The 25,139-nt window shown below is 35.1% G+C and overlaps 2 protein-coding genes across 4 annotated transcripts; both read left to right on the forward strand.

Annotated features, from left to right (window-relative positions):
• Positions 1-1,205: 1,205 nt before the first annotated feature.
• On the forward strand, positions 1,206-9,364 carry LOC113749392 (DIS3-like exonuclease 2). 2 transcript variants are annotated; one of them, XM_027293117.1, is made up of 7 exons: positions 1,206-1,702; positions 2,438-2,817; positions 2,906-2,959; positions 3,066-3,134; positions 3,796-6,036; positions 8,395-8,466; positions 8,569-9,364. In XM_027293117.1, the coding sequence occupies exons 1-7, from the start codon at positions 1,555-1,557 to the stop codon at positions 8,977-8,979; spliced, it is 3,375 nt and encodes a 1,124-aa protein (XP_027148918.1). In that variant the 5' UTR covers positions 1,206-1,554; the 3' UTR covers positions 8,980-9,364. The 2 variants fall into 2 exon arrangements, with proteins under 2 accessions (XP_027148918.1, XP_027148919.1); XM_027293118.1 differs by having other exon boundaries at positions 2,441-2,817.
• A 5,535-nt stretch (positions 9,365-14,899) lies between these two features.
• On the forward strand, positions 14,900-24,819 carry LOC113749964. 2 transcript variants are annotated; one of them, XM_027293857.1, is made up of 7 exons: positions 14,900-15,121; positions 15,207-15,360; positions 16,479-16,580; positions 19,848-19,972; positions 22,123-22,409; positions 22,506-22,596; positions 24,047-24,819. In XM_027293857.1, the coding sequence occupies exons 1-7, from the start codon at positions 15,008-15,010 to the stop codon at positions 24,494-24,496; spliced, it is 1,323 nt and encodes a 440-aa protein (XP_027149658.1). In that variant the 5' UTR covers positions 14,900-15,007; the 3' UTR covers positions 24,497-24,819. The 2 variants fall into 2 exon arrangements, with proteins under 2 accessions (XP_027149658.1, XP_027149659.1); XM_027293858.1 differs by lacking the exon at positions 15,207-15,360.
• Positions 24,820-25,139: the final 320 nt, after the last annotated feature.

Consider the following 25,139-nt stretch of genomic DNA (forward strand, 5'->3'; position numbering starts at 1 on the left):
ATCATGTACAAATAAAGAAACATGAAATCTCCATAAAGATTAGAGCATAAAAGCAGGAAAAGAGTCCATGCTATCATTTTCACATTTGTTAGTAATACTTTCATTTACATTTTTAATCATTTAAAACGCGAAATGTATCTCTAGTTCCATTTAACTTACAATATAAAGAAATAAATAGTTTTAATTGTGATAAAAACAATATATACATCTTCTAAAATTGTTAGAATTGTTAAAAGATCAATATATAATTGTTAAAACTTAATAAAATTGTTATTCAACACATATGAAAATTTCATAAAAATATTTCATCGAGCATGTTGTTAACTGATCTATGATGTTTATTTCAGAACTCAATTTATAATGCCATAGTAATTTTTTTTTGTTAAAATTGCTGTTTGAATTTGAGTTTTTCACAAAATTTTTTGAGATATTCACATATTTTTAATTATTTTTACACCTCACAAAAATTACATTACTATCTTATATTTTTCTACCAAAAAAATCCCAAAAACCCTAATCCAAATGGGTCTTACTTTTCTCAAGTCACGTCAATTATCATCACAATGACTTGAGAGGAGTAATCACGTTTGATGCGGCATTAAAATTTTAGTAGCAAATTTTCGAAAGAATTCAACTACAATAAACTAGTTCTCTATTGATTATTTTAATCGATAAAAGATTCTGATTCTGATTATTTATTTTTTGTGACATTCTCGTTTACTTATATTTAGATTATAGATTTTTTATCAATCATCAATAAAGTTAAAATTTATAATCAACCAAAAATTAGTTTTTGCTGATTATAATCATTTACCATAATTAGATTATATAAAATCTAAAATTTTAATTTTGAATAATCAATTTTTTGATTTGCTTTTATATTTAGATTATAGATTTTTTTTGCCAATCGTAAAAAAACTAAAATTTATAATCAATCAAAAAATAAGTTTTGCTGATTATAACTTTCGATTATATATAATCTAAAGCAAAATTGAGAGAGGTTAAAATTCGGGAGTTGAGCCATTTTTTAATTTGTTTGTTGGTAAGAGACTTTTAGGGTAATAAGATACTCCTTTCCAAAAAAAGTACAACAACAAAAGTGAAGGAAAATAAAAAAGAAAAAGAAAAGAATTCAAAAGAAGAGAGAAAGAGAGAAAAAAAGGCTGAGGAAAGGTCCGAGAGGACAAAAGAATCAAAGAGTCGGCGCCCTTTGTCTACGCCGACCAATTATCACATCGTTTCCCCTACCTCTCAAATCTCCTCCTTTTTCAACCCTTTTCTTTCCATCTATACTACTTTCTCTTTTCAATTTCTTTTCTTTTCCTTACTTATTAAGCTTTTTATTTATTTATAGTTAGCCCTTTAGTTTGATGGTTAACCTCTTTGATTCTTTGGTTTTTGCCTAATCGGTCTAATTTTCTTCCGTTTTAATATATTTTTTCCACTAATCGGAAGAAGATACCCGATTTTGCTTGTTTTTAGTTCTAGGGTTTTTCTTTCAACCCAGAAAATTTCTTTTTTTTTTAACTGGTTTTTTCGAGTTGGGGAAAAGAAATGGGAGGAGGGGCAATTGCTGAGTCGAGTCAGTCTCAAAGTGACAGAACTGCTGCGAATTATAATAGTAGTAATGCTGTGGATGTCAAAGATGGTAAAAAGAAAAAGCGTCGATCCAGAAGAACCAAGCAGAATTCTTCGATTCCAGGTTATTTTCTTTTTTTTTTCTTTTTATAATTTTTGTTTATGGTTTTGTTGTAATTATGCATAATTTTTACTTTGCTGTTCTTGGGAATTTTGAATGCTTTAGATAATTCTATTATGGGTTTTTTTTAAGTGGTTGCTTTACTGTTCTTTTCTTTTAAGGGCTTTAATTTTTCCTTTTTCGATAGGGCTATGAGTATTAGAAAAGTTGTTCTTTGAGTACTCGTAGATTCTTAAAGTTTGAATCTTTCTGAAAAATTTTATGCTCTGCTGTATTAAACATAGGAAATCGATAGTCTTGGTAAAAAATTATTTGCAAAACTGCCAAGTTTTGAATTTTGGTTAATGTCTTCAAATCAGTTTTTTTTTTCCCTTTTTATATTGGCTCTTTTTGTTAGTAAATGTTGTTCTGTTTAGTGAAGTAATGCTGCTTCTGTTTTTTCCTTCTTTGGGAAAGTCGGTGAAGGGTGGAAAGGGCATGCTAAAATGGTTAATTGATGAAGAGTGTGCAATTGTTAGTTATTTGTTGTGTAGGGAATAATTAAAGGTATTCATGCTCAGTTTTGTACAAATTCTATTACTCAATGTACAGAGAATAGTGTTTTTATTGTACATAGTTCAGTGACAATTGACACTCCTGGCACGCTTTTTCACAAATTTGTGGTTTCTCTTTTTGTATTATATATTAGGAATGTTTTGTTCAGAAAAGTGACTTTTTGCAAAATTTCTTATCTTTAAGCAGCCAGTAGTGGTTCAGTGAACAATGAGATACATGTTGGGGAAACGGAACTTTTGGATAATGTGGGATCTAATGAGAATCAAGTGCCGCGAGCATCTGATGTGGCTTTCAGTTCATTGCCGGTTATGCATGTAACTGATCAGAAGTCAGAATGTGAAAAAGGAAGCCTTCAAAATCAGCATAGTTTGGAAGCTGATGATGAAAATGGAAGCGTAATTTCCAACTGCTGTCCTGAGGCAATTTTTGGTTGCCAAGTGTTAAAAGACTCAGATGTGGATGTGGATGTGGACCCGATGCCATCCCACAGGGGCAATGGTAGAGCACAGAGAAAGTATTTTGCCTCGCACTGGCCTGAAGAAGCTGTTACAAAGGCACTAGAGGTGTGTTTAGCAATGATATTTGATCACTGTGGATGTTTAATGTGAGTTTTAGATATGAAGGTGACTCTTTTCTCTTTACATTTTGCAGAATGGAGAAGTTTTCAAGGCACTATTTCGTGTCAATGCTCACAATAGACTTGAGGTTTGTTCAAACTATTATCCTTTTAAGCCAATTTGGATTCCGCCATCATGATGTCTTGTATGCCATATACGGAATGAATGATGGTCTTTTACCTATTCCCTTGCAGGCCTACTGCAAAATCGATGGACTGCCAACAGATGTCCTTATTAATGGGTTTTTGGCTCAAAATAGAGCTGTAAGTGCCCCATGTCTTTCAGATATTACATTACTTTTAGTATTTTTTTTGCAAAATGTCGTCCTGTATATCAAGTTAGATTTGGTCAGAAATAAGTAGTTCTAAAGACACTCTAGTTGAGTATGTCTACAGATGCCCTAATACAAGCCTTTGAATCTATGTCAAATCTTTGCAGTAGTTGAGGACTTTAAATCTAAAAATGATCGTCTCGTCAGGGCTTTATATGTTTCTTGGATGCTAAATTATTGGTTTTAGGTTCATGGGGTGGAGTTCTTGTGGATCTTTCTAACTAGAAAAAAAATTGAATTTACAAGATTTTTCCAGAAAGACTTTTCCAAAAAGCCCTGGAACCAGTTGCAATGTAAGACCAGTTATAAATTCAGGTTTTCATTTGCAGTTTTTTTTGTTAAAAATCTTTTCCCATACAGCAAAACATGAAGGTTTGCTCATTTTCCTTGGTCACAAATGACTGTTTGACTTACAACTGAACCAGATAAAAAAAGTTAGTTTCAGTTCTCAGCATGTGTTGGTTTATGTTCATGGCAATATATGTTTTGTTGTCTCCCTAAACAAAATTGATCTGGAGCCTTTTTGGTATTAGTTCATATTGCTCGTTTCTTTTAATTTAGATGCTGGTTGATAGTAAAGTGTGCTTATATAGGTTGAGGGGGACATTGTTGCTATCAGAGTTGATCCTCCATCTTTATGGACTAAAATGAAAGGATTCACTGCCACAGTGGAGAATCCTGCTGCTGTTAATGGTTGTAATTTGCATGCAGAAGCTGCCACTGTCATGCAAGATTGCCTTAAAGGGAAAAACAAGGTAGATATGGATAGCGATTGTTCTGATTGTGGGCATTTTTCGACTCCTAAAAATAGGTTGTGCTACAAAAATGGCTATTGCTCTGAAGAAATTGTTTGTCCGGAATTTGTAGGAGCATCAGATAAAGGTTATTTGAATGGACCATGTTCTCTTATGTCAGATGATTTGGGAGCTGGCTGTTTTATCAGGAGTGATGAAGCTGTATATTCAGTGGCAAAACTATGTGGCATTGTGAATTCATTTCCGTCAAAACGCCCAACTGGTAGAGTTGTCAGCATAATTGAGCGGTCCCCTCGGCGGTACACTATTCTTGGATTTCTTGGTGTTAAGCAGTTGATTCGCAGTAGAGAGGTTAGCAGCAAAGACTCCAAAAAGAACAAATTCTCGTCATTTTCTGTGAATCATGAATTTATCATGTTAACACCGACGGATCCAAAATTTCCAAAAATGATGTTATCTTTGAAAAGTCTACCGCCACACATCGAGAACAGGTTGATGGTCGGTGATGCAACAGTTGAGATGGACCTTGTAGCTGCAAGCATTGTTGACTGGGTAGAAGAAAGTAATGTTCCAGAAGCACGAGTGACTCACAGTTTTGGAAGAGGTGGAGAAATAGAAGCACATATTGCTGCTATTTTGTATGAAAATCTAATTGATGCTTCTGAATTTGCTCCAGAAACACTTTCCTGTCTTCCACATGGTCCTTGGGAGGTACCACAAAAGGAATTTGAGAGTAGAAGGGATTTAAGAAAGTTGTGCATTTTTACAATTGATCCTTCTACTGCTACTGATCTTGATGATGCATTGTCAGTTGAAACCTTAGCAAATGGCATTTCCCGAGTGGGGGTTCACATAGCTGATGTATCTTACTTTGTTCTACCAGACACTGCTTTAGACATTGATGCCCAAATTCGATCTACAAGTGTGTATATGTTGCAGCAAAAATTGCCAATGTTGCCTCCACTACTTTCAGATAATTTCGGTTCACTAAATCCTGGAGTGGACAGACTTGCTTTTTCAATGTTTTGGGACATAAATCCTACTGGGGAGGTTTTAGATCGGTGGATTGGTCGTACTATAATATGCTCTTGCTGCAAGCTTTCATATGAGCAAACTGAGGACATAATTGATGATCGATTTGATGTTCGGAGTTCTAATTTTCTACTAAATAATTGGCCAGATTTACATGGCTGCTTTGAGTGGTCAGATGTAATTACATCTGTTAAAAATCTTAATGAAATCTCTAGGATTTTGAAAAAGAGGAGGTTAAATGATGGGGCTCTATCATTAGAAAGCCCTAAAATAGTTTTCTTATTTGATGAAGATGGGATTCCTTATGACAGCGTAATTCGTCGGAGGAAGGGATCAGAGTTTCTCGTCGAGGAGTTTATGCTTTTGGCTAATAAGACAGCTGCAGAAGTAATTACTAGAGCCTATCCTTCTAGTGCTTTATTGCGTAGGCACCCTGGACCAAATTTGAGGAAGCTAAGAGAGTTTGAAGCCTTCTGTAACAGAAATGGTTTGATGTTAGATTCCTCTTCTTCTGCCCAGCTTCATCGTTCATTTGAGCGCATTAGGGGCGAACTAAAGAACGATTCAGTGATGTTTGATATTCTCATGTCCTATGCTTCAAGACCAATGCAATTGGCTGCATACTTCTGTAGTGGAGATACAAAGGATGGTGAGAGTGATAAGAGTCATTATGCCCTCGCTGTTCCCCTTTACACCCACTTCACTTCCCCACTTCGTAGGTATCCTGATATTGTTGTACACCGGACATTAGCTGCAACTTTGGAAGCTGAGGAAACATGTATGAAGCATAGGGAGTCATTGCAAAAACTGGATGCGAATGAATTAATGGGTCTTAAATGCTTTACTGGTGTGCAGTATCTTAAAGATATTGTAGAATCGGTTGAAGCTCAGGAATCATTGTCTGCTGCCGCATCTAAGCATGGCATTCCATCTGCAGATATAATTGCTGATGTCGCTGCTCATTGCAATGATAGAAAATTAGCTACGCGACACGTGAGTGATGCTACTAATAAGCTCTACACATGGGCACTGCTCAGAAAGAAAGAGGTATCTACAATTATCTGCTCTAATTGCTTTCCAAAGTTAGTCCTGTGACGTAATTCCAATTTTTGAACTTTGTATCTTGATAAGCATTTAGTTGTGTTGTAGGCATTCCATATCAATGACTTAGGTGGTGCTTGACAACCTTGAAATGAAACAAATAACTGAAATCCGATATGCGATAACTGAATATCATTTTATTGAAGACTGATGCGTATCCAGTGAACCAGAAGTGTGGTTTTCTAGATTTACGTGATGATTTTGGTTGACCTATTTGATGAATGCAGCTTAAAAACCATTATGTCCATGATATTGCTCTGTCTTTGTTATTGATACTTTGTATGAATAAATACTATTCCAGAACATCAGCCTTTAAGTTTCTTATCTTTTCCTCCTCCTCCTTATTCTTCTTCTCCTCCTCCTCCTCTCTCTCTCTCTCTCTCTTTTTGTCCCTTTTTTTCCTCTTTCCGGGGGTAGCGGTGGAATGCATCAACACTACAATTAGGCATGGAAAAGTATGAAGGTTTTAGGAAGAATGGTGATATACATAAAAGAGGAACTAATAATCTATTAGTGAAGGGGACAAAATAGTTGTGCATGTTCTTTATTTTTTTACACATGGGGAATGGATTTTTTTTTGTTTGAATAGTCAAAATTTCTGATTTTTATTGTTCCTCGTTTTCAAATCTCCTATTTGTTTCTGCATGGAGGTGTGGAGATTGCAATACACAATCATTTTCCTTGACATTCTCTGGAGTGGATAATGAAAGAGCTCGCCAAGGGTCGTGTATTTTTAGAGGGGAATGATAGAATAAATGTGTGGTTAAGTAAGAGGAAATGGTAATCTCTGTATGGTAGAAAGTCTTTACAAAAGAGTGTTACTTTTAGTTTTAATGTACTCATGCTTGATGTGCAAGCCTTCAGTCTAGTGTATGTTGCTGAAAATTTGAAGCCCTTTCTTTTGAAGCCTAAGATTATCAGTAGAAGTTACTTGGCACAATGTATTGCCCTAAAATGTTCATTTTCAGAGTTGAAATAAGTTGGTGGGGCAGCACCATTTATTTGGTTTTTCTCTTGATTTTTTTCACTAAATTTTATTTCAGAATTCTCTACTTTTCCCCTCTGATATTTTCTTGATTTTCTGATGCAATTGGAATTCACAGAGTATCTAGCTGATTGTGGGCTGAATCGCTTACTTTTTCCTAGCTGTCGTTTCCCTATGCAATTCCAAGTACTTAATGCATAACTAGGCGATATTGCATTTTGTATGGTCCTTTTAACTACTGCATGATTGCCTATCAGTTGAAGTTAATGTCGGGCAAGGCGTCCTTCCAATAGAATTGGAGGATAATGGGGGATCTCATTTCTAGCGATCTTATGTCCTGTCTTCCCCAAACCCTCCCCCCCCCCAAAAAAAAAACCCAAAAAAAAAAGCGAAAAAAATTATCTTTGTTGGTCCCCTTTTTAGGTGGTGTTTGTAGTATTCTTTAATTTCTCCATGATGAGATCAATTTGATGAAGTATTATGGTTCTTAGGAAAGGCAGAAACTTGCATGACTAAGACAATTATTAACTTTAGTTAAGAGAACATTTTGGTTCAAAGACAAATATCATTGGTGATGTGATACTGCCTTTCGCACTGTTCAATGCCTTTGTCTGCTCATTTTTTTCTCTCCTAGTATTATTCCTACTGGCCAATGGGGCCTTTCTGTTATCATGTTCCTACATTTTTGTGGAGCATAGAATTATCATTTCCATCTTATCACAATCTCATTCTTTGGTGCCATGTCACCATTGTCCACGACATAAAACATTCTGTCTTCTCTTTTTGTTCCTCTTGTCCTGCTATTGAGACTCGAATTGGGCTCATTGTCCATTTGGAAATAGTGGGACATGTATTATGTATTGGTGTTGTGCTTGCCCCTTCCATAACCAACACTCCTGCCTCCTTGTCCTCTTTTTTTTTTTTTTCTTAAGATAATTATTTTTGGTAGTTAAGAACGAGTGGGTGAATACTTTGAGATTAAACTTCATCAGCACTGACGATGATTCCTGTTTTAAAATTTCCTGTGCCTGTTATGCTGTCACAATATGTTAAGGGGGCATGATTTTGGTTAGGTTCATTTATATGCATAGTTGTAAGCTGAGATAATTATTCTCTTTGTACCAAGATTAAGCGCCCCATTCTATCCTGTTTTCTTTTTCCGCCCCCTCCCTCTCTTGATCTTTGATGTAACAATGCTGCATGAAGTCTACATATTGTGGTGTAATATTTTGAGATTGTAACTTTATTGATACTGAGAAACTGGTAAATTTCTCTGATGTGACACCTTCTGTTATCTTTAACTTTTCACTGTGCTGCAGGTACTATGTTTGGAAGCTAGAGTATTGGGGTTAGGACCAAGGTTCATGTCAATATACATTCACAGACTAGCAGTAAGTTCGCTTCTGGTTATGTTTTTTATTTTGGTTTAGACAAGTTTCATGTTTGCGATGTAGCCTGTATTGTATTTATTCTTATTCCCATCCTTGTAATAGGTTGAGCGGCGCATATACTATGATGATGTGGAAGGTTTGGCTGTGGAATGGCTTGATGAAACCTCCACTTTGGTGCTTAGTCGATACACAAGTAAGCACCATAACAGGAGGGGTAGCCCAGGTAAATGCAGGAGACTTGAAGAAGTGGCCTGGATAGTTAGTCCAGCTGACATCGGATTAAGGCAGAATTTGTATGGACGTAATGGTAGTGATAAAGATAAAGCTGACTGTCAGATTGATGGAGATGTTATATTATCTGCAACATCTGAAAACCTAGTTGTTGAACCTGCTGTTTTTCCCCTCACTGTGCATCTCCTTTCAACGATACCAGTTGCTCTTCATGCAGTTGGTGGGGATGATGGTCCTATTGATATAGGGGCAAGGCTTTATGTTAGCTCATATTTCAGGTAGGTTAATTAAGACATGTATTATGGGTAATATGTTTTCAAGCTAAGCAAGATGATAAGAGGGTTTTGGTTTTTTGATGGCTCTCAGTTTGTGTAGATATGATGGTAATGTATAGGTCAAGTAGGGCGTTTTCAGGGTGACGGAAAAATAAGGATTTGTCCAGACCTCGTGATGACTTGCGAATATGATCGTTGCTGGGTATTATCTGAATGGAGGTGTAGATAAAAGGGTTCCATGTTTGGCTGTTAGGTAGCTGCTATTACAGAAGCTGCTTTTCAGGAACTGGCTGGTTTTTTGTTGGCCAATTCCGACAATTATGACATGGTTTTAACATGCTTATACTAGTCTTCCATGCTGATATTGAAAGCAGAAAATATTCTTGCGATTCTTTGTTGGCTCTGCTGCAACCCAATGTTTTTAAATTTGGGTGTTACCTCAAATGCCTCTGGGGATATGATTCTGATTTGTATGATTTTAACACATTCTTTTAAGATATGTCACTTAAAAGGGTTTACGATGAATTTTATTGCTAATAGAATATATTCTCTAAATCTTATCTCTGCAATTTTACTTACTTTTCAAATTAAAAACTGCCTTCCTCAGTTGCAACTGCAGAAGTGTTACAGTTTGTATTAAAGGGAAAAGTGATGGCAATAAATGTTTAGGACATCATGTGGTGTTCTTCTGGCATTTTGTGTACATTACTAGTAACTATTCAATAAGCAACAGTTCATTGAAGGACTTGACTAGTGACATTTTGGCATAGTATAAATCGAGAATTTTGATCAAAGATTTTGAAGTCCACGCTACTCGTCAAATTTAAACTAGAAAAATGAATTAGTTACATGCCAAATGCTTTGTATACATAATATTTACGTACACATACATACATACATGTATACATGTATACGTGTATATATATATATACACACCTATGTTTGTGTGCGCAGAGTAAATTGCATGAAATGATTGAGTTGTTCGTATTTAATTGTATTCGTAAATATATCATCTTTATTAACAAGTATGGGCATTTGAAAATGGTACACTAAATTTTTTTTCGAAACAAAAAATGGTAAACTAAAGTTAACAGGTAATTGACTAAAATTTAAAATTAGAAGATACAAAGGGTGAGCATACTATTGACATTTTGTTTAGAGCATAGGTATCATGTGATTCGTACTCTTAAATCAAGATATCAAATAATACAATATTGATTATTACGTTTTTATCTTCGCAGTTTAGTGAATAGTTACCATGATTTTCAGTTATGTGAATGAATTTGGAGGTAGTTTGAAATAGTTTTAAAAAAAAAAGAGAGCCACGAAGGAATTAAATAAAATTATGGTAAAACTAAGACCAATAAAACACAAATATGTTGTATAATATCTGGAATTTCGGGCTATAAGGATTCATGAGGATCCAAAATGTCAATTATCATCTTGGTCAATTCTAGTGTTGTTGTTGAACAACCGGATGCCACAAAATTGAGTACCAGGAATTTTCTCTGACCCAAACGTTTCTTACCAAACCTTTTCGTTTTAATGGTTCACTAGCTGGAAAGTCTAATTTTTTCGGTTTGCATTAAGAGAGCAACTAATATTTAGTATTTAAAGGTTTGAGGGCTGGATCAGCTTAAAAATTAGCCTAATCAATGTTTTTTTTTAAAAAAAATTTATTTGACTAGGCGATCGGAGTTGAATATCGAAAACATTGCTTTGTATCACTTGAAAGTATTAAATTGTGATTTTTAAAATTTGAATGACCAAATTGAAATTTAGTGGATTAAAATCAAATCAATACCGTGTAATTTGTTTGTATGCGTGTTTTTTTTCTTTTCTAATCTAACGTCAATAATCTATTCTACTATTATACTATAAGGGGAGGAGGAGCTCAACAGGTTTGTATGGAACTGAAAATGAGTCTCTAGACAAAATAAGTGAACTACTATACTCTCTAAATTTTTGTTATGAAAAAAGGAAGATACTTTTCCTTAATGCCCTGACTTGGTGCACCAGAGGAGACTGTTGCTGGCATAATTTGTATGCATTTTTTGGATGACAAGCCGTGAAAACCTGGTGAATGTGGTTTGCTTTGAGCTCCAAACCGACCAATATTGGTCAAGGTGGATGGTGCCACCATGTCAAAGCCCTATAAGTGGTTTGTGATTTTTTGATTCTTGAATATCTTGTACTTCTTGTAGCAGAAATGCAGAATAACCATTCAAGATGCCTGATTAATTTGATCCGCTGCGTCTTCGCGTCTCTATACGGAATGGGAGGAGAGGATATTGAGAAATTTATAGGATGACTATTGAATGGAACCTCTTGGACTTCCCCCCTCGGAAAACAATAGAAATTTCATTCAAAGTATAAAATTGTATAGTTAATAAACAAAGTAGGGATGACAATTGGAGCGAGTACTCGCAGGAAGTTAATGGGGCGGAATTGGGGGCGGGGTAGGAGAATTGTTTTCTTTTTGTTTAGAAATGGGGCGAGGGCGGGAAAGTATACCCCCGTCCCGTTACCTGTTAAAAAAATTAATAAATATATATATGTATATAATTATATATAATATTTAATTTAATTAGTTACAAACTTATAATTATATATATAGGAAACTGGCTACAACTTGCATTCTAATTCTGTGATGAATCAGAATGAAAAAGCAGTTAACTAAACAAGAGGAAACTCTGGCTACATCTAGCCTGGATAGTTCTTGATACTGAACAAACTCAAATTTAATGAGTTCTTGCATGACCAAAGTGATTAAATCTTTAATGAGGCAAATGCATATCCTCGGTTCTGTGCACAAACTGGGGCATTAAAGGCCTCACAAATTGACAAAGACAACTGAATGAGCTGCAACAGTAATAGGCTTAGAAGCTTCGACTATTTGCGGTTTTAGAGTTGGGGTATCAGATGCCGCTGTGAGCTTCAGTGGAGTCCCATTTAACAGCAATACATCACTCTAGATGTATCCATCTTCTGGAGTCAAGTGGTACTCTTCTCTTTGTTGTCCAACTTCAAATTTGCCGCCCATATTGTAGTCATTCACAATTGAAACTTCAAAACTGGTCGAATTTGACATGTTGATTATCAGGACTGCAATGCCAGAGCTAGTCTTTGAGCAATGAGAATCCACATGCAAATTTTTATTAGCCCGTGGGTGCCCCTGCGGGGGAAGTGGGGCGGGGCGGGGGGAATTAGTGGGCAGCCTCTCTCGCTCCAACTCTGTCCCGTTGCCATCCCTAAAGCAAAGGCTCAAGCACTTCTATACAAAAAGTGCACTATGGCATTGAGGGATAATCCACTCCTCATCAATATCTATGCTGAAGGTTTTGTATATAAGTGATCTGTTCCACCTGAAGTTGGTTATCAACTCATGGACTTTTTTGTTAAACTGCAGTCCTGAGGTTTCCTTATCTTCAGTTTACCTTGAGGACTGTCAGGAATCCACTTGTCTTCCCATAACCTGGTGCTTTTACCATTTGCCTATTCTCCTCATAGTTCCTTCCTCCACTAGTTCTCTAGCTTCCATCATGCTCTACCAAATCCAAGATGCATTCTTTGGAACTTCACACTTGAAGAGGGATTCATTTTGGTAATACTTTGCCTTTAGCATCCTGTTCACCAAAAGATTTCAGCAAGTTAGCAGCCTCCACATTTGCTTTCCCAAGAGAGCTCTATTAAAGTCTTCTAGGTCCTTAAATCCCAGTGCACCCCACTTTTCTCCTGTGCTATCTTCTTCCAAGAGCACCACTGGATTTTATTCTTCCCTCCTTTTCTCTCCACCAGTAGTTTGCCGTAATTGAACAAATGTCTTACACAATTTTTTTGGGAGCTTGAAGCAAAACAGGACATAAGTGCCATTTTTCAAGTAATCATCACTGTCCTTTCTAGCAAGTTGCACTTTCTTCCAAACTTTGTATCCTTTTCTGTAATTAAAATTGTTGATGTTTTGTACTCAGTCATAACCAAGGAAACCCTAGATATTTCCCTTCATCTGGATTTACCCAAATATTAACAAAAATTAAGTGAACACTGAGATTTTTTCTATATTTATAGATCACTTCTTTTTTAAATCTGGCATGTCACTTATAACCAAGTTGCAATATGCCGATCAAATATGATTAATTCCAATTCAAATTGCAAAAAACCATGTGGGTATTACCCAAATTTGACAAATCACCTCTTTTCTATTTTGGGTCAAGTTTTAACTGAAGAACACTGAGAATTTTTCTAAATTTATAGTCATTTTTTTTCAAGTCTGGCCTGTCACTTATAGCCAAGTTGCACTTTGCCATATCAAATATGATTAATTAAACTTTTTTTTTGTTAGGGGCAAAAAAATAAATATTTTAAAATTGGCAAGATGTTTTGATCAGTAGCTAAAGAGCATAAAATAAAACAGTTTCATCCCAACTTCCAAAAGGTTGTTCTCTTGTTTCGTAACTTATGCTTGTTGGAAAATTAAGATATCATGCACATGATTCACTTACAGCTAGTTTAAAGAAAAGATGGGAAGAAAAAGTTAGGCGTTTCCAATATTTGGAAGTTTTAGTGATGTAGAAAAGAAGAGAAGCTGATTGATTTGGGAAGAAGCAGGCCAGCTACAGTTAAAAAAATTTTCTGTCTAAGATCGGTTAGAAAATGAAGGAAAGTTGCGGAAAGCCTACAAAAAATTTTAAATTGTCCATTCTATTCTTAAAAAGTTATTGAATAAAAATTTATTGACCTATAAATCTCTTATTTGCTTTTCTTATTTTTTTTCCTCTCGTACCTTAACCTTTCTCTTCTTTTCTTTTCTATCCTCAACTCCCAAACTAACTATTATATAGAGATTTTTGGGCATGTTTAGAAGAAATCAACCTAAAACTCGATGAGAATTCTCAAACTCAAAGAATTCAACACATTGTAAATAATCTACTTCTTTAATGGGAACTACCAGATTTTGTGTAGGAAGAAAATGATTTTGAAGGCAAGATTTGGTAAAAGGGGGAGAAGTAGTAAGATTTTCTTTTTCTTTTTTTTTTTAATAAAAAACTAGTCAACAAAGACCTCATAGTCATAGTCATCGTGTCCCTAATATCACCTGACTAATTTTGAATTGGTCAACACTAATCTTAGTGGGTGCCAACATTCTTTGTAATATATTTCAGAAAGTTTTAGTTCTACCCACTCCTAACTCCCTAAGGCTGTGGAAGGGCACTCGACCTCCATTTTAATTCACTCAGGTAGCAATAGATAGAATAAAATGGGGTACAGTCGTTAGCGGTAGAAGATATCATGCTTTTGAGCAAATCTCTTGGCATTAATCTTTTTAATTATTTTACCTGAAAGGATGAATGGCCTATATGACTTACAAAAATGATTCTCTAATAGTTAGCATCATCTGTAAATACTTTCGTAATTATTTCATACTTTCGAGTACATCTTTGTGGTGTTAATCTTGTTAATTATGCTACGTTGAATGATGAATGATTTGTATGACTTACAAAAGGAACACATAATAATGGATGTGTTTAGATAGATTAATTTTGTCAAATAATATTTTGTTTGAATCATAAACATATTTTTTAATTCACTAGTTGATATTTTCAACCGCTTTTCTATCTCATACATATCACATTATAAAAAGTACTACAGTAATTATTTCAAATAATACTCTATTCAAATGATTTTCACTGTTATTTAAATATAAATATAAAAAATGTGTGTGTGTTTGTGTGATTGGACTGGAAAAATGGGGTGTTGAAAGAAAATGGTACCACTAAATGAAACAAGGAAAATCCTATATTAATGATATACCTCGACTTAAACGACGGAAATAAATTGATTTAGAAAACAAACTGTTTAGAATGGCTTTTTGTGGGACATTATGTGAGGGTTTCTTTGGCAGTGGCTTTCAAAGAGGGCGCCAACATTCTTCCTTACAGAAAACGCGCCAAAACCCGTAAAAATTCATAAAATTGAAATGCTCATTCAAGCAAAAGGTCGAACAGTTTCAGTTCAGAATCAAAATCAGTAAAACAATGGCAGCAGTCTTTGGATGGTACGGACCTCTAATCGATCTCTCCAAAGCGCCTTCCCATGTCGGCGACTACGTTCAGCTTCTCGTCTTTGTTCACAAATCCACCCCTGTTCAGGTGCCCAGGAAATACAAAACCCCAAAAGTTTTTTTCTTGTCGGTGGTTTTTGCACTGCTGATGAATTTGTTTCTCAATTGTGTAGTATAAATTGTCAAAAAAGGGAGGGAGTGGGAGCGGAGAGATGGTAAGGATGGACGTACAGGTGGGTGATGACACGCGTCGATATTTTCCTGTATCTATATGGCAAAAACAATTGGGGTCCAAGATTGTTGCTGGTGATATTATTTTTCTACAGAGTATGTAATGTGAAATGTAAATGCTTTTGAAATGCTTTTGTACAACTGATAGTTATGTGCATGCAGAATAAATTTGAGTCACCATTCGCTTTTGAACGCACTTTTGGTTTGTTTGTTTTGAGCATGTAAGCGAATTATGCATGTTTTTGGACATTGTAAACATAGACAAGATGCTTGTGCACAAGATATCGGGCCAGTTTGAAAGTTTAACCCTTTTTTAAGGCAAAGTTTGGCTTCTTTCTCTGTCCCTCTGTGAGAAGTCTTTCAGGAAAATGGGGAAAAGGGATGATTGTTGTTGTTGTTGTTGTTGATTGAGCCAACAAGAGGGTCAAGAAAGACTGAAACCAATAGATGATCATATATGTATGTTTTTTAATCATGGATTACTTCATATTTAAAAGAAGATTTCTTAGGTTTTCTTTTCTTTCCTTCTTTTTTTTTGTGGTGGTTTTTGAATGGAATGAAGCCCAGATGCCTCCTTTATCAGATTTTTAATGCAATCTCATTTGGTGGAAGTAGATTAATCGTTACAATAAAATGTAATATCTGTAAATTTATTTGATAAGGGATTTTAGAATAGTCTGTTTATTGTCATGTTTAATTGATGAAGGACAATCAGCATGATTCAAAGACTCTAAGGACACATCATGAATCCTGTTTTCAATAATGAAATATTGAAGTCCGAATGAGTACTTTTGATCACGTCATATAGGGATCGAGAAAATGTATGAGGATCTGTTGTGACAGGATAATTGGATATCTACAGTTTAAGTTCACCTAGTTTTTGTGCCAGTATATTGCTTTCAAATTTTAGCAGACTGCCACTTATACCATTTCTGCTATAAGTTTCATATGCTGTGCTCCCTACTTGGGCAATACAATAACATATAGAATTCTCAAATAAGAGTTTCCTTTAAATCTCTGTCCATTCCAGAAAGTTTATTTTATGCTACTCAAAAATTGTTGGGAGATTTCTTATTGTTTATTTTTTATAATGCTTTGTTGTCTCATCATTTTTGCATTTTCATTGCTTTGCTCATAGATTTTCCGTTTGGAATGTCGAAATTGACTTTAGTTTTCTGAATTTGATATCTTCTATTTTGACTTAATGTAATCAGATGTCAAGGTTGCAAGATTTAGAGATGTTATTGAAGTAAGAACTGATCATTGCTCATTAATTCAAAGCCTGGTTCGCTCAGATGAATTGCTTGTTTCTAAAGGTACACTCCTGTCATGGCAGCTGTAGATCTTATCTGTTAACAAAGAAGAAAAATAGCTGCTGAATAGTCAATAACTTTGGTATTATGTTTCATCATGCTGAGTTGCCATATAAATTGAAGATGGTGTAAATTTGTTCATTGGATTTGATGCAACTGTCCTGTCTGTTAACGACAGACAGAAGAGTCTTTGCGATCTTATGGTTTGACTTTAGGTTGTAGTTGCAGCATAGAAGCTCTCAAGAGTCAAACTATTCTGGTATATGTTTTGATAATTTATGCCTCTTGTTAGAGCCCTAATGTCCTCAGGGGACCTTTAAAAATTATGTCTCCTAGTTTTAATTAGAACTTGTCATTATTAACAATGACAGCCTCTATGTATCCGCCTCTCTCTATTTGTTTATTTTATTTCCTAAACTCTTTAATATGGTCTACATCAAATTTTCTACTGATGTTTGTTGTTGTATTCATCGTAGATTAGAAATTTGGCCAATAAACATTAGGGGAAGTGTGTCAATTCTGTAGTTTTTCTTTTGTAAACTCAGTCTTTTTTCTTTATTTCCCTTTCCCTTTCCTTTTTTACTTTCTCAAGTAAGACATTGGATTGTGATGGTGCATGTGGGTCTATTGAGAGAGAGAGAGAGAGAGAGAGAGAGAGAGAGAGAGAAGAGAGGAAGTAAGATAGAATGCTTACAGAAGCAGCTATGTTTTTGGTGGCAGAGCATCAAATAAATTAAAGTTCAGAATACATTTTGTACCTAATGGAGAAAGATTTTGAGATTTGGCTGGGAGACCAAGATATGTGTATTTTTTATGAAACTTCTGCTTCCATTAAAATGTTGATTGGGATTGGATTCAAAGAAATTCACATTTAGAAACCAGTTTAGGTGGTCAAGGAGTCATTTGTGTAGCATTTTTGTGGAGTTTGCCTTAGGTTTAGACTGCAGGTGGTGGCCAACAGTAAGCATGGTGATTGGACTATCTTCTGTAAGATTTTGTTCGTTTTGATGGACAAATTGTATTGTATAACAACAAGAGCAAACATTTACTGGCCGCTGCCCCATCTCACAGCACTGTATTTGGGTTGGGGGAAGAGGGAAGAGGACGGGGAAATACAAAAAGGGAAATTGAAAAACAAAAGGACAAGGAAAAGGAAGCAAAGAAACGAGAAAGTGAAAGAAAGTAAAGGAAAAAAATAATATTGACAAAAGATAAAAATAAAAAATAATGAAAATGCAAACACATTCTGATGTGAAGCATGAGCATTACGCATGTGTAAATGGAAGTAATATTTTGAAACATTACACAAATTTGAACAGTCAGAATGGGCAATAACTTGGTCAAATGAGCAAAAGTAGGCATAGTACCCACTTCAATAACTGATGTGAAGCATGAGCATTACGCATGTGTAAATGGAAGCAATATTTTGAAACATTACACAAATTTGAACAGTCAGAATGGGCAATAACTTAGTCAAATGAGCAAAAGTAGGCATAGTACTTACTTTTATGGGTATTGATTAATTCCCTCTTATGATTATTACTTTTGATGTATACTTGTAGTATAGAAAGTTAGTGGCCAACATGTTACTGCATTTTCTCTTTATTTAACTGATATAAGGGCTTTTGTGTTTCTTGTTTTCTTTAAAACTAGTATTTCCCTTTTGTCATCTTTAGTAGTCATGCCAAACTAAAACAGTATATGTATTCCCATTCAAATGGTATCTTAATTCAGTTTTTGAATATACTTTTGAGTCAGGTACACTAAGTAAATTTTTGAAGTTTCTGAAATTTTCAAGAACTGGGAATCAGTTGATAATTGGTAACTAATCTAAAATTCAAGTGAAGTGAGGTAGTTTTAGGAATTCTTTTAAGTTCTCTATTAGATGTGGACTAAATAGGATTGCCTAGTATTTTGCATCTCATTTTGACAAAATTCTGTGATAATCTAGCACTTATGTGCATAATGTTTGTTTCTCCTCTTATCCTTTTGCTTAGAAGATTGAACAGAATTCCGAAATTAATTAGATTTCTTGTTGCTATCTAATCACCATATTGCTGTGTCCTTGAACATTACACTTAAGGGTAGTGCACACTAAATCGGCATCAGAGTTTGTTATTTGTTAGCAACCATAAACTTGAAAAATAGTTTGTTAGCTGATGGGTACACTAAGAATTCTGAAATCAATTAGATTTCTTGTTGCTATCCAATCACCATATTGCTGTATCCTTGAACATTACACTTAAGGGTAGTGAACACTAAATCAACATCAGTGTTTGTTATTTGTTAGCAACCATAAACTTGAAAAATAGTTTGTTAGCTGATGGGTACACTAAGCATAGATCTCTCTCTCTCTCTCTTGTGCTTCCCCTCTCGGCATGTGTGTGTGGATGGATAACTATTGGTTTTTTGAAGTCGTTGCTCAAATACTCATAGGTTGTGCTCCATTACATGTATTTTATTTTCTTGATCTAATACACGCTGTTGAACTAAATCTATGATTCAAAGGAGCACATTTGCTGCACAAGTGACAAGACTGTAAAAACAATTTAGCTTTACTTTGGGAGTCCTACTTTTGTTTTGAAATCATTTCCCTTGAGTTTCACTTGCAAAAGGAGTTCCCTCATATTTCTTGCCATAAATCCTAGGAACTTTTAAAATTGTCTTTTCCTCATGCAGATCTAACATATTGTGTAAAATCTGATTGTTTTGCTGGAAGAACAGGGTAAAAGGTCCATGTTTATTTATTCTGGGTAATTACTACAGCACTTATTTGCTTTTCCAAAGAGAAACTTTGAGCTGCTAGAGCTTGATAAATGCTATAGCAGTTGCTGCTGTTAGTTTTAGCCATTCCCTTGGTTCAAAGCTCTTTGATTAAACATGGTTCCTGGAAAATGTCTAAAGTGTCAATTTAAATTTATCGAGTGACATATGCAATTTTGGTAAGTGGCATGTGTCTGAAATATGCATGTCACCTATTAAGATCTGTCTGTGCTTCTTAGATAAAAGAATGCAATGTGAAGTTGCTATCCTGATTTTTCGATTTACTTCATCCATTGTTTCGTTCTGAATGATATCAAGCACTATATGGAAATGCATGATGTTAATTGCCATACAGAAATATAATTTTGTGCTGAAAGATTATCATCAATATATGCCTGATGATTTATTTAGTCTTTTTTCATGGCTTCTGTCTTACCACCAGTGGCATGGTGCTTAATGTTCTCTTTCCATCAATCCTAATATTAGCTTCATTTCACTTACCCTCAGGTATAGATGAGGCAATGAAAGATTGTCGAATTGGAATAACAGCAAAGAACAAGCTTCACAAGGTTATAGAATGGTTGCAGCGAGCTGGACTTGCAAGTCATGATGTTGAATTGAACAGCGACCAAGTATTTTTACAGTTTTTTTACTGTACTATTGCATTTGGACTTTGGTGGAAGTAGCAGCTACTTGTGTAGTACAGACGTTAGGTTAGTCAATTCCTTATAAAACTAGGATACAGCGAAACACTGAAGCAGTACATCAGTGTGGCAGAAAGCATATTCATGAGAAGTAATATGGGATAACAGGGTGTTGAATAAGGAAAGTATAGATCAAAATATTACTCATAATGAAGAAAAAACCTTAGCAAACATGGATTTTAAAAGCTTTGGTCACCTTTTGGACACGAGATTAATGGATATCATACCTCAATTAAGAAGTACACTAAAATCTTAGTATCTCTTTCACAATCTCTCTCTCTCTCTCTTTCGCTAAAAGCTTAACTATGTATGTTTTCTTTGCTCTTTACAATTTCTCTTCTACCTCTTTCAGTTTGTTTATCTTGCTTTTTCTTGACTTCTTTTTTTTTTCTGGTTTTCAACAGGTTTAGACCTGTTTTCTTTCCTCTGGTTTAGAAGTTAAAGTATTGGAGATGTATTTTGAGACATCTCTTTTGCTCTCTCTCTCTCTCTCTCTGTGTCTTCCTCCCTTTCTACTCCCTGTACCACAACCTTATTCTTTTTAATATTTTCATCTTGACCTTTTTTTTTTCTGGTTGCTGACAGATGTAGACCTTCTTCCTTTTCTACTCCATAGAAAATCATACTATATCTCTGATATCTACACACCCACATTTTTGGTCTGCATAGTACAGAAGGAAAACTGAAAGTTCATATGACATAGGGCCTTATATTGTAACGCACTTGGGCTAAAATGTCTGTTCTTATAAGCTGTTGTCAGGCATCAAGTATAACATGCTGTACAATCGACCACAAATCTTCTTTGTATGTTTCTAATTGAATACAATTTGAATGCTTTTGCTGCATCCATACTCTTGTGTGGTGGTGGTAATATAATATACTCCTTAGGTGAATTAGAGCCACTTCCCTTGCACTTATCATATACAATTTAGTGCACTAGTGCTCCTTCTCCCCCTCTCTCTTCCCACCATTATCTGCATCAGTCCATTTCTTATTTTATCCCACTGTTTAAGTTTTTGGCTATTTACTTTCTCCATTGTAGTTTCCATTTGCCTTTCTTCTTGAATGGCATCAAGCATGCTTCATTTTGCATATTGCAAGGTGAATAAAAGCCATCTTTTCTGCACTTGTGTTTATAGTTTCTGGAGTTCATATTTTAACCCAATGAACTGCTTAAGTTGTTGGCAGTTTCCTTCCACCACTGCAATTTCTGTTTTCCTTTCTTCTTATAGAGCATCAAGCATGCTTCATTTCGTATATTGCAAGCTGAATAGAGGACATCTTCTCTGCACTTGTATTTGTTGCAAGTCTCATATTTTTTCTATCCGCTCAGTTTCTTTCCATTGCCAGCAACTCATTCACCCACTTACTTTGCAAATTTACTTTGACTGATTGGTACTGCATACATCCCCTTCCCTGAAATTGATATGTATTCTCCAGTGATTTACTTACCATCTCTGTTTCTGTTGTCTGTACCAATTGTCTTTTTGTTCTTGCACACTTGCACCTGCACAGGCACAGATACCTACCAGTCTGATTGACTAAATTTTCAGTTTTACCCTTCCCTGATCCGTATCCATAGCCATGCATCTCTGAAGCTAATATATTGTCTTGTGGTTGTATTCCCTTTCCATTTTTCTCTTTTCATTCTGTAGCCTTTGAGCATGCTTTTTGGTGCATATGCTAATTGTGAGGAGACACATAAGGCATGCTCAGCACATGTTGTGTCAAAGTCTCACGATCCAAGCAACTAATCTGGCTAATACATGTTAAAATATGCAGTTCTTAATGCTATATTTTACAAGCTTTCTATCCTGTAACTTTTCATTTTCTTTACCAAAAGCAACTCCATGCAAAATAAGATTGAAGCCTGGCATCCATTCTTGCAGACTGCACATTGATGAGTTTTTATCTTTGAGATAAATGTAGAAAGACCCATAGGTATTTTTGGTCAATTTACGAGCATGTGTTGTTGATCATCTTTCCAGCCAGTACTAATGTCAAGTGAATTAGTAATTGTTCAATTTTTATCTTCATGTCCAATGCTGATGTTGGTTATGGTCATTTCTGATTACCAGAGTAATAAGCAAATGTTTATAAATTGGAAAATGCATGAAGAGGTACAACACAAGGACTGTTTTTCTCTTATGCAATTAGAACATCTACCTGATGCTTCCAAGGCAACCTTCCATGCTTCAGTTGGAGAAATCTTTTTGCCGATCACCTGGAGACATATCCCAGAATCTGAAGTTGAAAAGATGTTTATCAGCAGGAGAATGTATATGTTGGGAGATAGAGATTTCATAGAGGATCTTCTTTGTAATGGCTGCCAGCTATGTGGTACCCCTTTGTCTTCTGAATTTGGGTATGGAGAAGGATGAATGGTTCTTTCTTCTGCTTCTTTCTTTTGAGCTTTGATGTAATGAGCATAAAAATGATATCCCATGTTTCACAATGGCAGGCCACCCATGAAGCAAAACAGCTTCCCACTTTATTGCCGGAAAAGCCAAAATGGTCTCCATGCTTTGAGCATGATATACAGACCTTTCTTGGTATGTATCTCCTTCAACTGTCACAACCCCCAACCCTGCCCCGCCAAAAAGAAGGAAAAATTGACACAAGTGACTATTGAGACTGAAATGAATGCATAAACATGAATTGCGAGGTTTGATGCACTGGAGTTGTCCTTTTATCCATTTTAGCTTTTTACCAAAACTGATTAAGACTTACTTCCTAGGTAGATAAAATCTAAAAGATTGTTTTAAAAAATTTCCTTAATCCATTATTTGACTCCTCGAAGTAATAGTCTGAATTACTTGATACAAAATTGGATGTTTTTCTGTTTCTAATAGAGATGCTGTAAGGAGGACCGAATGCAGCCCTTTTGTTTTTTTTGTTTTTTTTTTTCATTTGGGAAAGAGTAGCCAGAACAAGATTGTACACTGCCAACCTTCCATGCTGTGAGGAGGACCAATGGTTATTTTATTGTTATATGTGTTGCATGGCAATTGGTGACCCTCTTTCCAGCGATGCAGTCTATTGATTATTTAAAATAGAAAAGAATAAAATACATAGGAATCTTCATTATTCTCAAATTGTATTATTTTGTAGTGAAATTTTTTATCTCTTTCCTTCTGCTCGCTTAGTCAAATTTGCCTCAAAATGTTACTGGGTTGATTTTAGTGAACCTCTCTCAGCTGCACACACATACAAACTCATACGCAGAGATAGAGATTATTAGTTTGTTTTGTGTACATAGTCATTGAAGTGGGCTGAAAATACGAATTGGAATTGACTAGATGATGATAGTGTTGTCTTTTGTTTTCTCAACTCTCGCCAATAACATAACCAGTATATATTTGTGAACCCTGTAGAATAGCACTTGAAAACCAATGCTCGTTCTGAGGGTTGGAAGAACGGATTTGAAGGTTTTGAATGCCCATACCCTTTGCTTGGGCCTAACTAAATTTAACATTCTGGGAACAGAATAATTAGTAATTATGGTTATCATAAATCAATTACTTGGAACTTAATTTAGGTGATTATATTTGCACTCCACATTTTTCTTTTAATCAACTTGACAGAATTTCCATAGACCAAATTCTAGCACCGATGAAGCCCTCTAATACATAATTGCAATACTTAGAAATTTCATATATATTTTTTGGTTGCTTACTTCATTCTATCTTTTGCTATTTGTTTACACCTTTTGTCTTGACATGTGTATCTTCCTTTCATGCACGAATTGTATTTTTGTTAGGGAAAATTCTTGCACTCTGTCAAGCTGGTTTGACCTCTTCATTTGCTTGGCTAGTAAGATTGAATTTCTAATAGTTTCAAAATTCTTGACTTAGTGCATTCTTTCAGATAAGTTGGCTGTACCTGCATGTTTAAAAATGCCTTATATTTTGAGGGGCTGGTGTGATAGACGATTTGGAAATGATGATGTCCCAATAGATTTATTTGTGTATTTAGATTGCTGACTTGTGCCATATCATGCAGTTATATGTGTGGGACGACTCGCAATGCCTCCCACTTCTTGTGGCAAATAAGGCTGCTGAAATGTTGTTTGGGAAGATCCCAGCTGAGAAAGTTTACTGTGGTTATATAAGGGAAAAGCATAGACGAGATATCAGTGCAAATTTTGTTTATGGCCAGAATCTTTCCTGCGAAAGAACCGCCAATAATCTAAATGTAGCCAAGTCTGCTATTGGTAATCCTTCCTCTTCAAGCATAGACGGGAAAAGAAGACTGAAGGTGAAGCAAGTTTTTTCAAATGCAAACCAATATTTGATTTGGTTACTGTTGCTAAAATTATTATTTAAACAAGGGAAAAACAGCCCTTTAAAATTTCATGTGAAAGTCAATTCAAGCAGAGACCCTGAGACTGAGAGGTACGAAGTGCTCTCTATATCCATGCCTTCCCGCAGCCAAAAACTCTTCCCTGCATAGCTTAACAAGCTATGCTGTTTGGTTTTTACATAAAATCGTATAACGTTGTTTAGGACCTTGACGTTCGGATTCAATTGCTTATATCTCTTTCTTCAATTAAATGCCTGCTGTGAAAAAGCGAATTGTTTTATTAAATGTTTTGCAAGGCATTGATGATTGGAGGAAGTAAATTGATAGTGTATTTGGATAGAAATTTTTTAAAATATTATTTTGGTTGGTTAGGATATCCTTCTTTTTGAAGAGGAAAATTGGCTCATTCTTTGTAAAAATTTGCTTTTGATTTGTAAATTTCTGGACGTCACGTTTTGTGCTCCCTTCTATCATTTTTCTTTTGAAGATTATTAATAAAATTTAGAGCTGGCATTCTTCCCCATGAATAAGATCTGTTAGTTAAAAAATATTATTTTGCTTGCATCAAAAGGAGTGTATTTCAACTATTTTTTTTTATATTCTCTATTAACTTTTTCATATCTCATATATATTACATTACAAAAATTGTTATAGTAATTATTTCAAATAATGTTATATCTAAAAATATTGTCGGGTTTCTGGGTCAAATGCAATATTGTTTTCAACTTGTAAAGAAATTTTGATGTCTGTATCCTAGGTTAGGTACACTATCATTTTCAATTTGTAAATAAAT

Source organism: Coffea eugenioides, chromosome 10, assembly GCF_003713205.1.
Source record: "Coffea eugenioides isolate CCC68of chromosome 10, Ceug_1.0, whole genome shotgun sequence".
Lineage (NCBI taxonomy): Eukaryota > Viridiplantae > Streptophyta > Magnoliopsida > Gentianales > Rubiaceae > Coffea > Coffea eugenioides.

Excerpts from the sequence above, each read along its gene's own strand:
- LOC113749392 (XM_027293117.1), top strand. The coding sequence starts at position 1,555 with ATGGGAGGAGGGGCAATTGCTGAGTCGAGTCAGTCTCAAAGTGACAGA. Across the intron at positions 1,703-2,437 it reads GCAGAATTCTTCGATTCCAG|CAGCCAGTAGTGGTTCAGTG; the intron begins GTTATTTTCTTT and ends CTTATCTTTAAG. Across the intron at positions 2,818-2,905 it reads CTGTTACAAAGGCACTAGAG|AATGGAGAAGTTTTCAAGGC; the intron begins GTGTGTTTAGCA and ends TACATTTTGCAG.
- LOC113749964 (XM_027293857.1), top strand. The coding sequence starts at position 15,008 with ATGGCAGCAGTCTTTGGATGGTACGGACCTCTAATCGATCTCTCCAAA. Across the intron at positions 15,361-16,478 it reads TGATATTATTTTTCTACAGA|ATGTCAAGGTTGCAAGATTT; the intron begins GTATGTAATGTG and ends TAATGTAATCAG. Across the intron at positions 22,410-22,505 it reads CCTTTGTCTTCTGAATTTGG|GCCACCCATGAAGCAAAACA; the intron begins GTATGGAGAAGG and ends TCACAATGGCAG.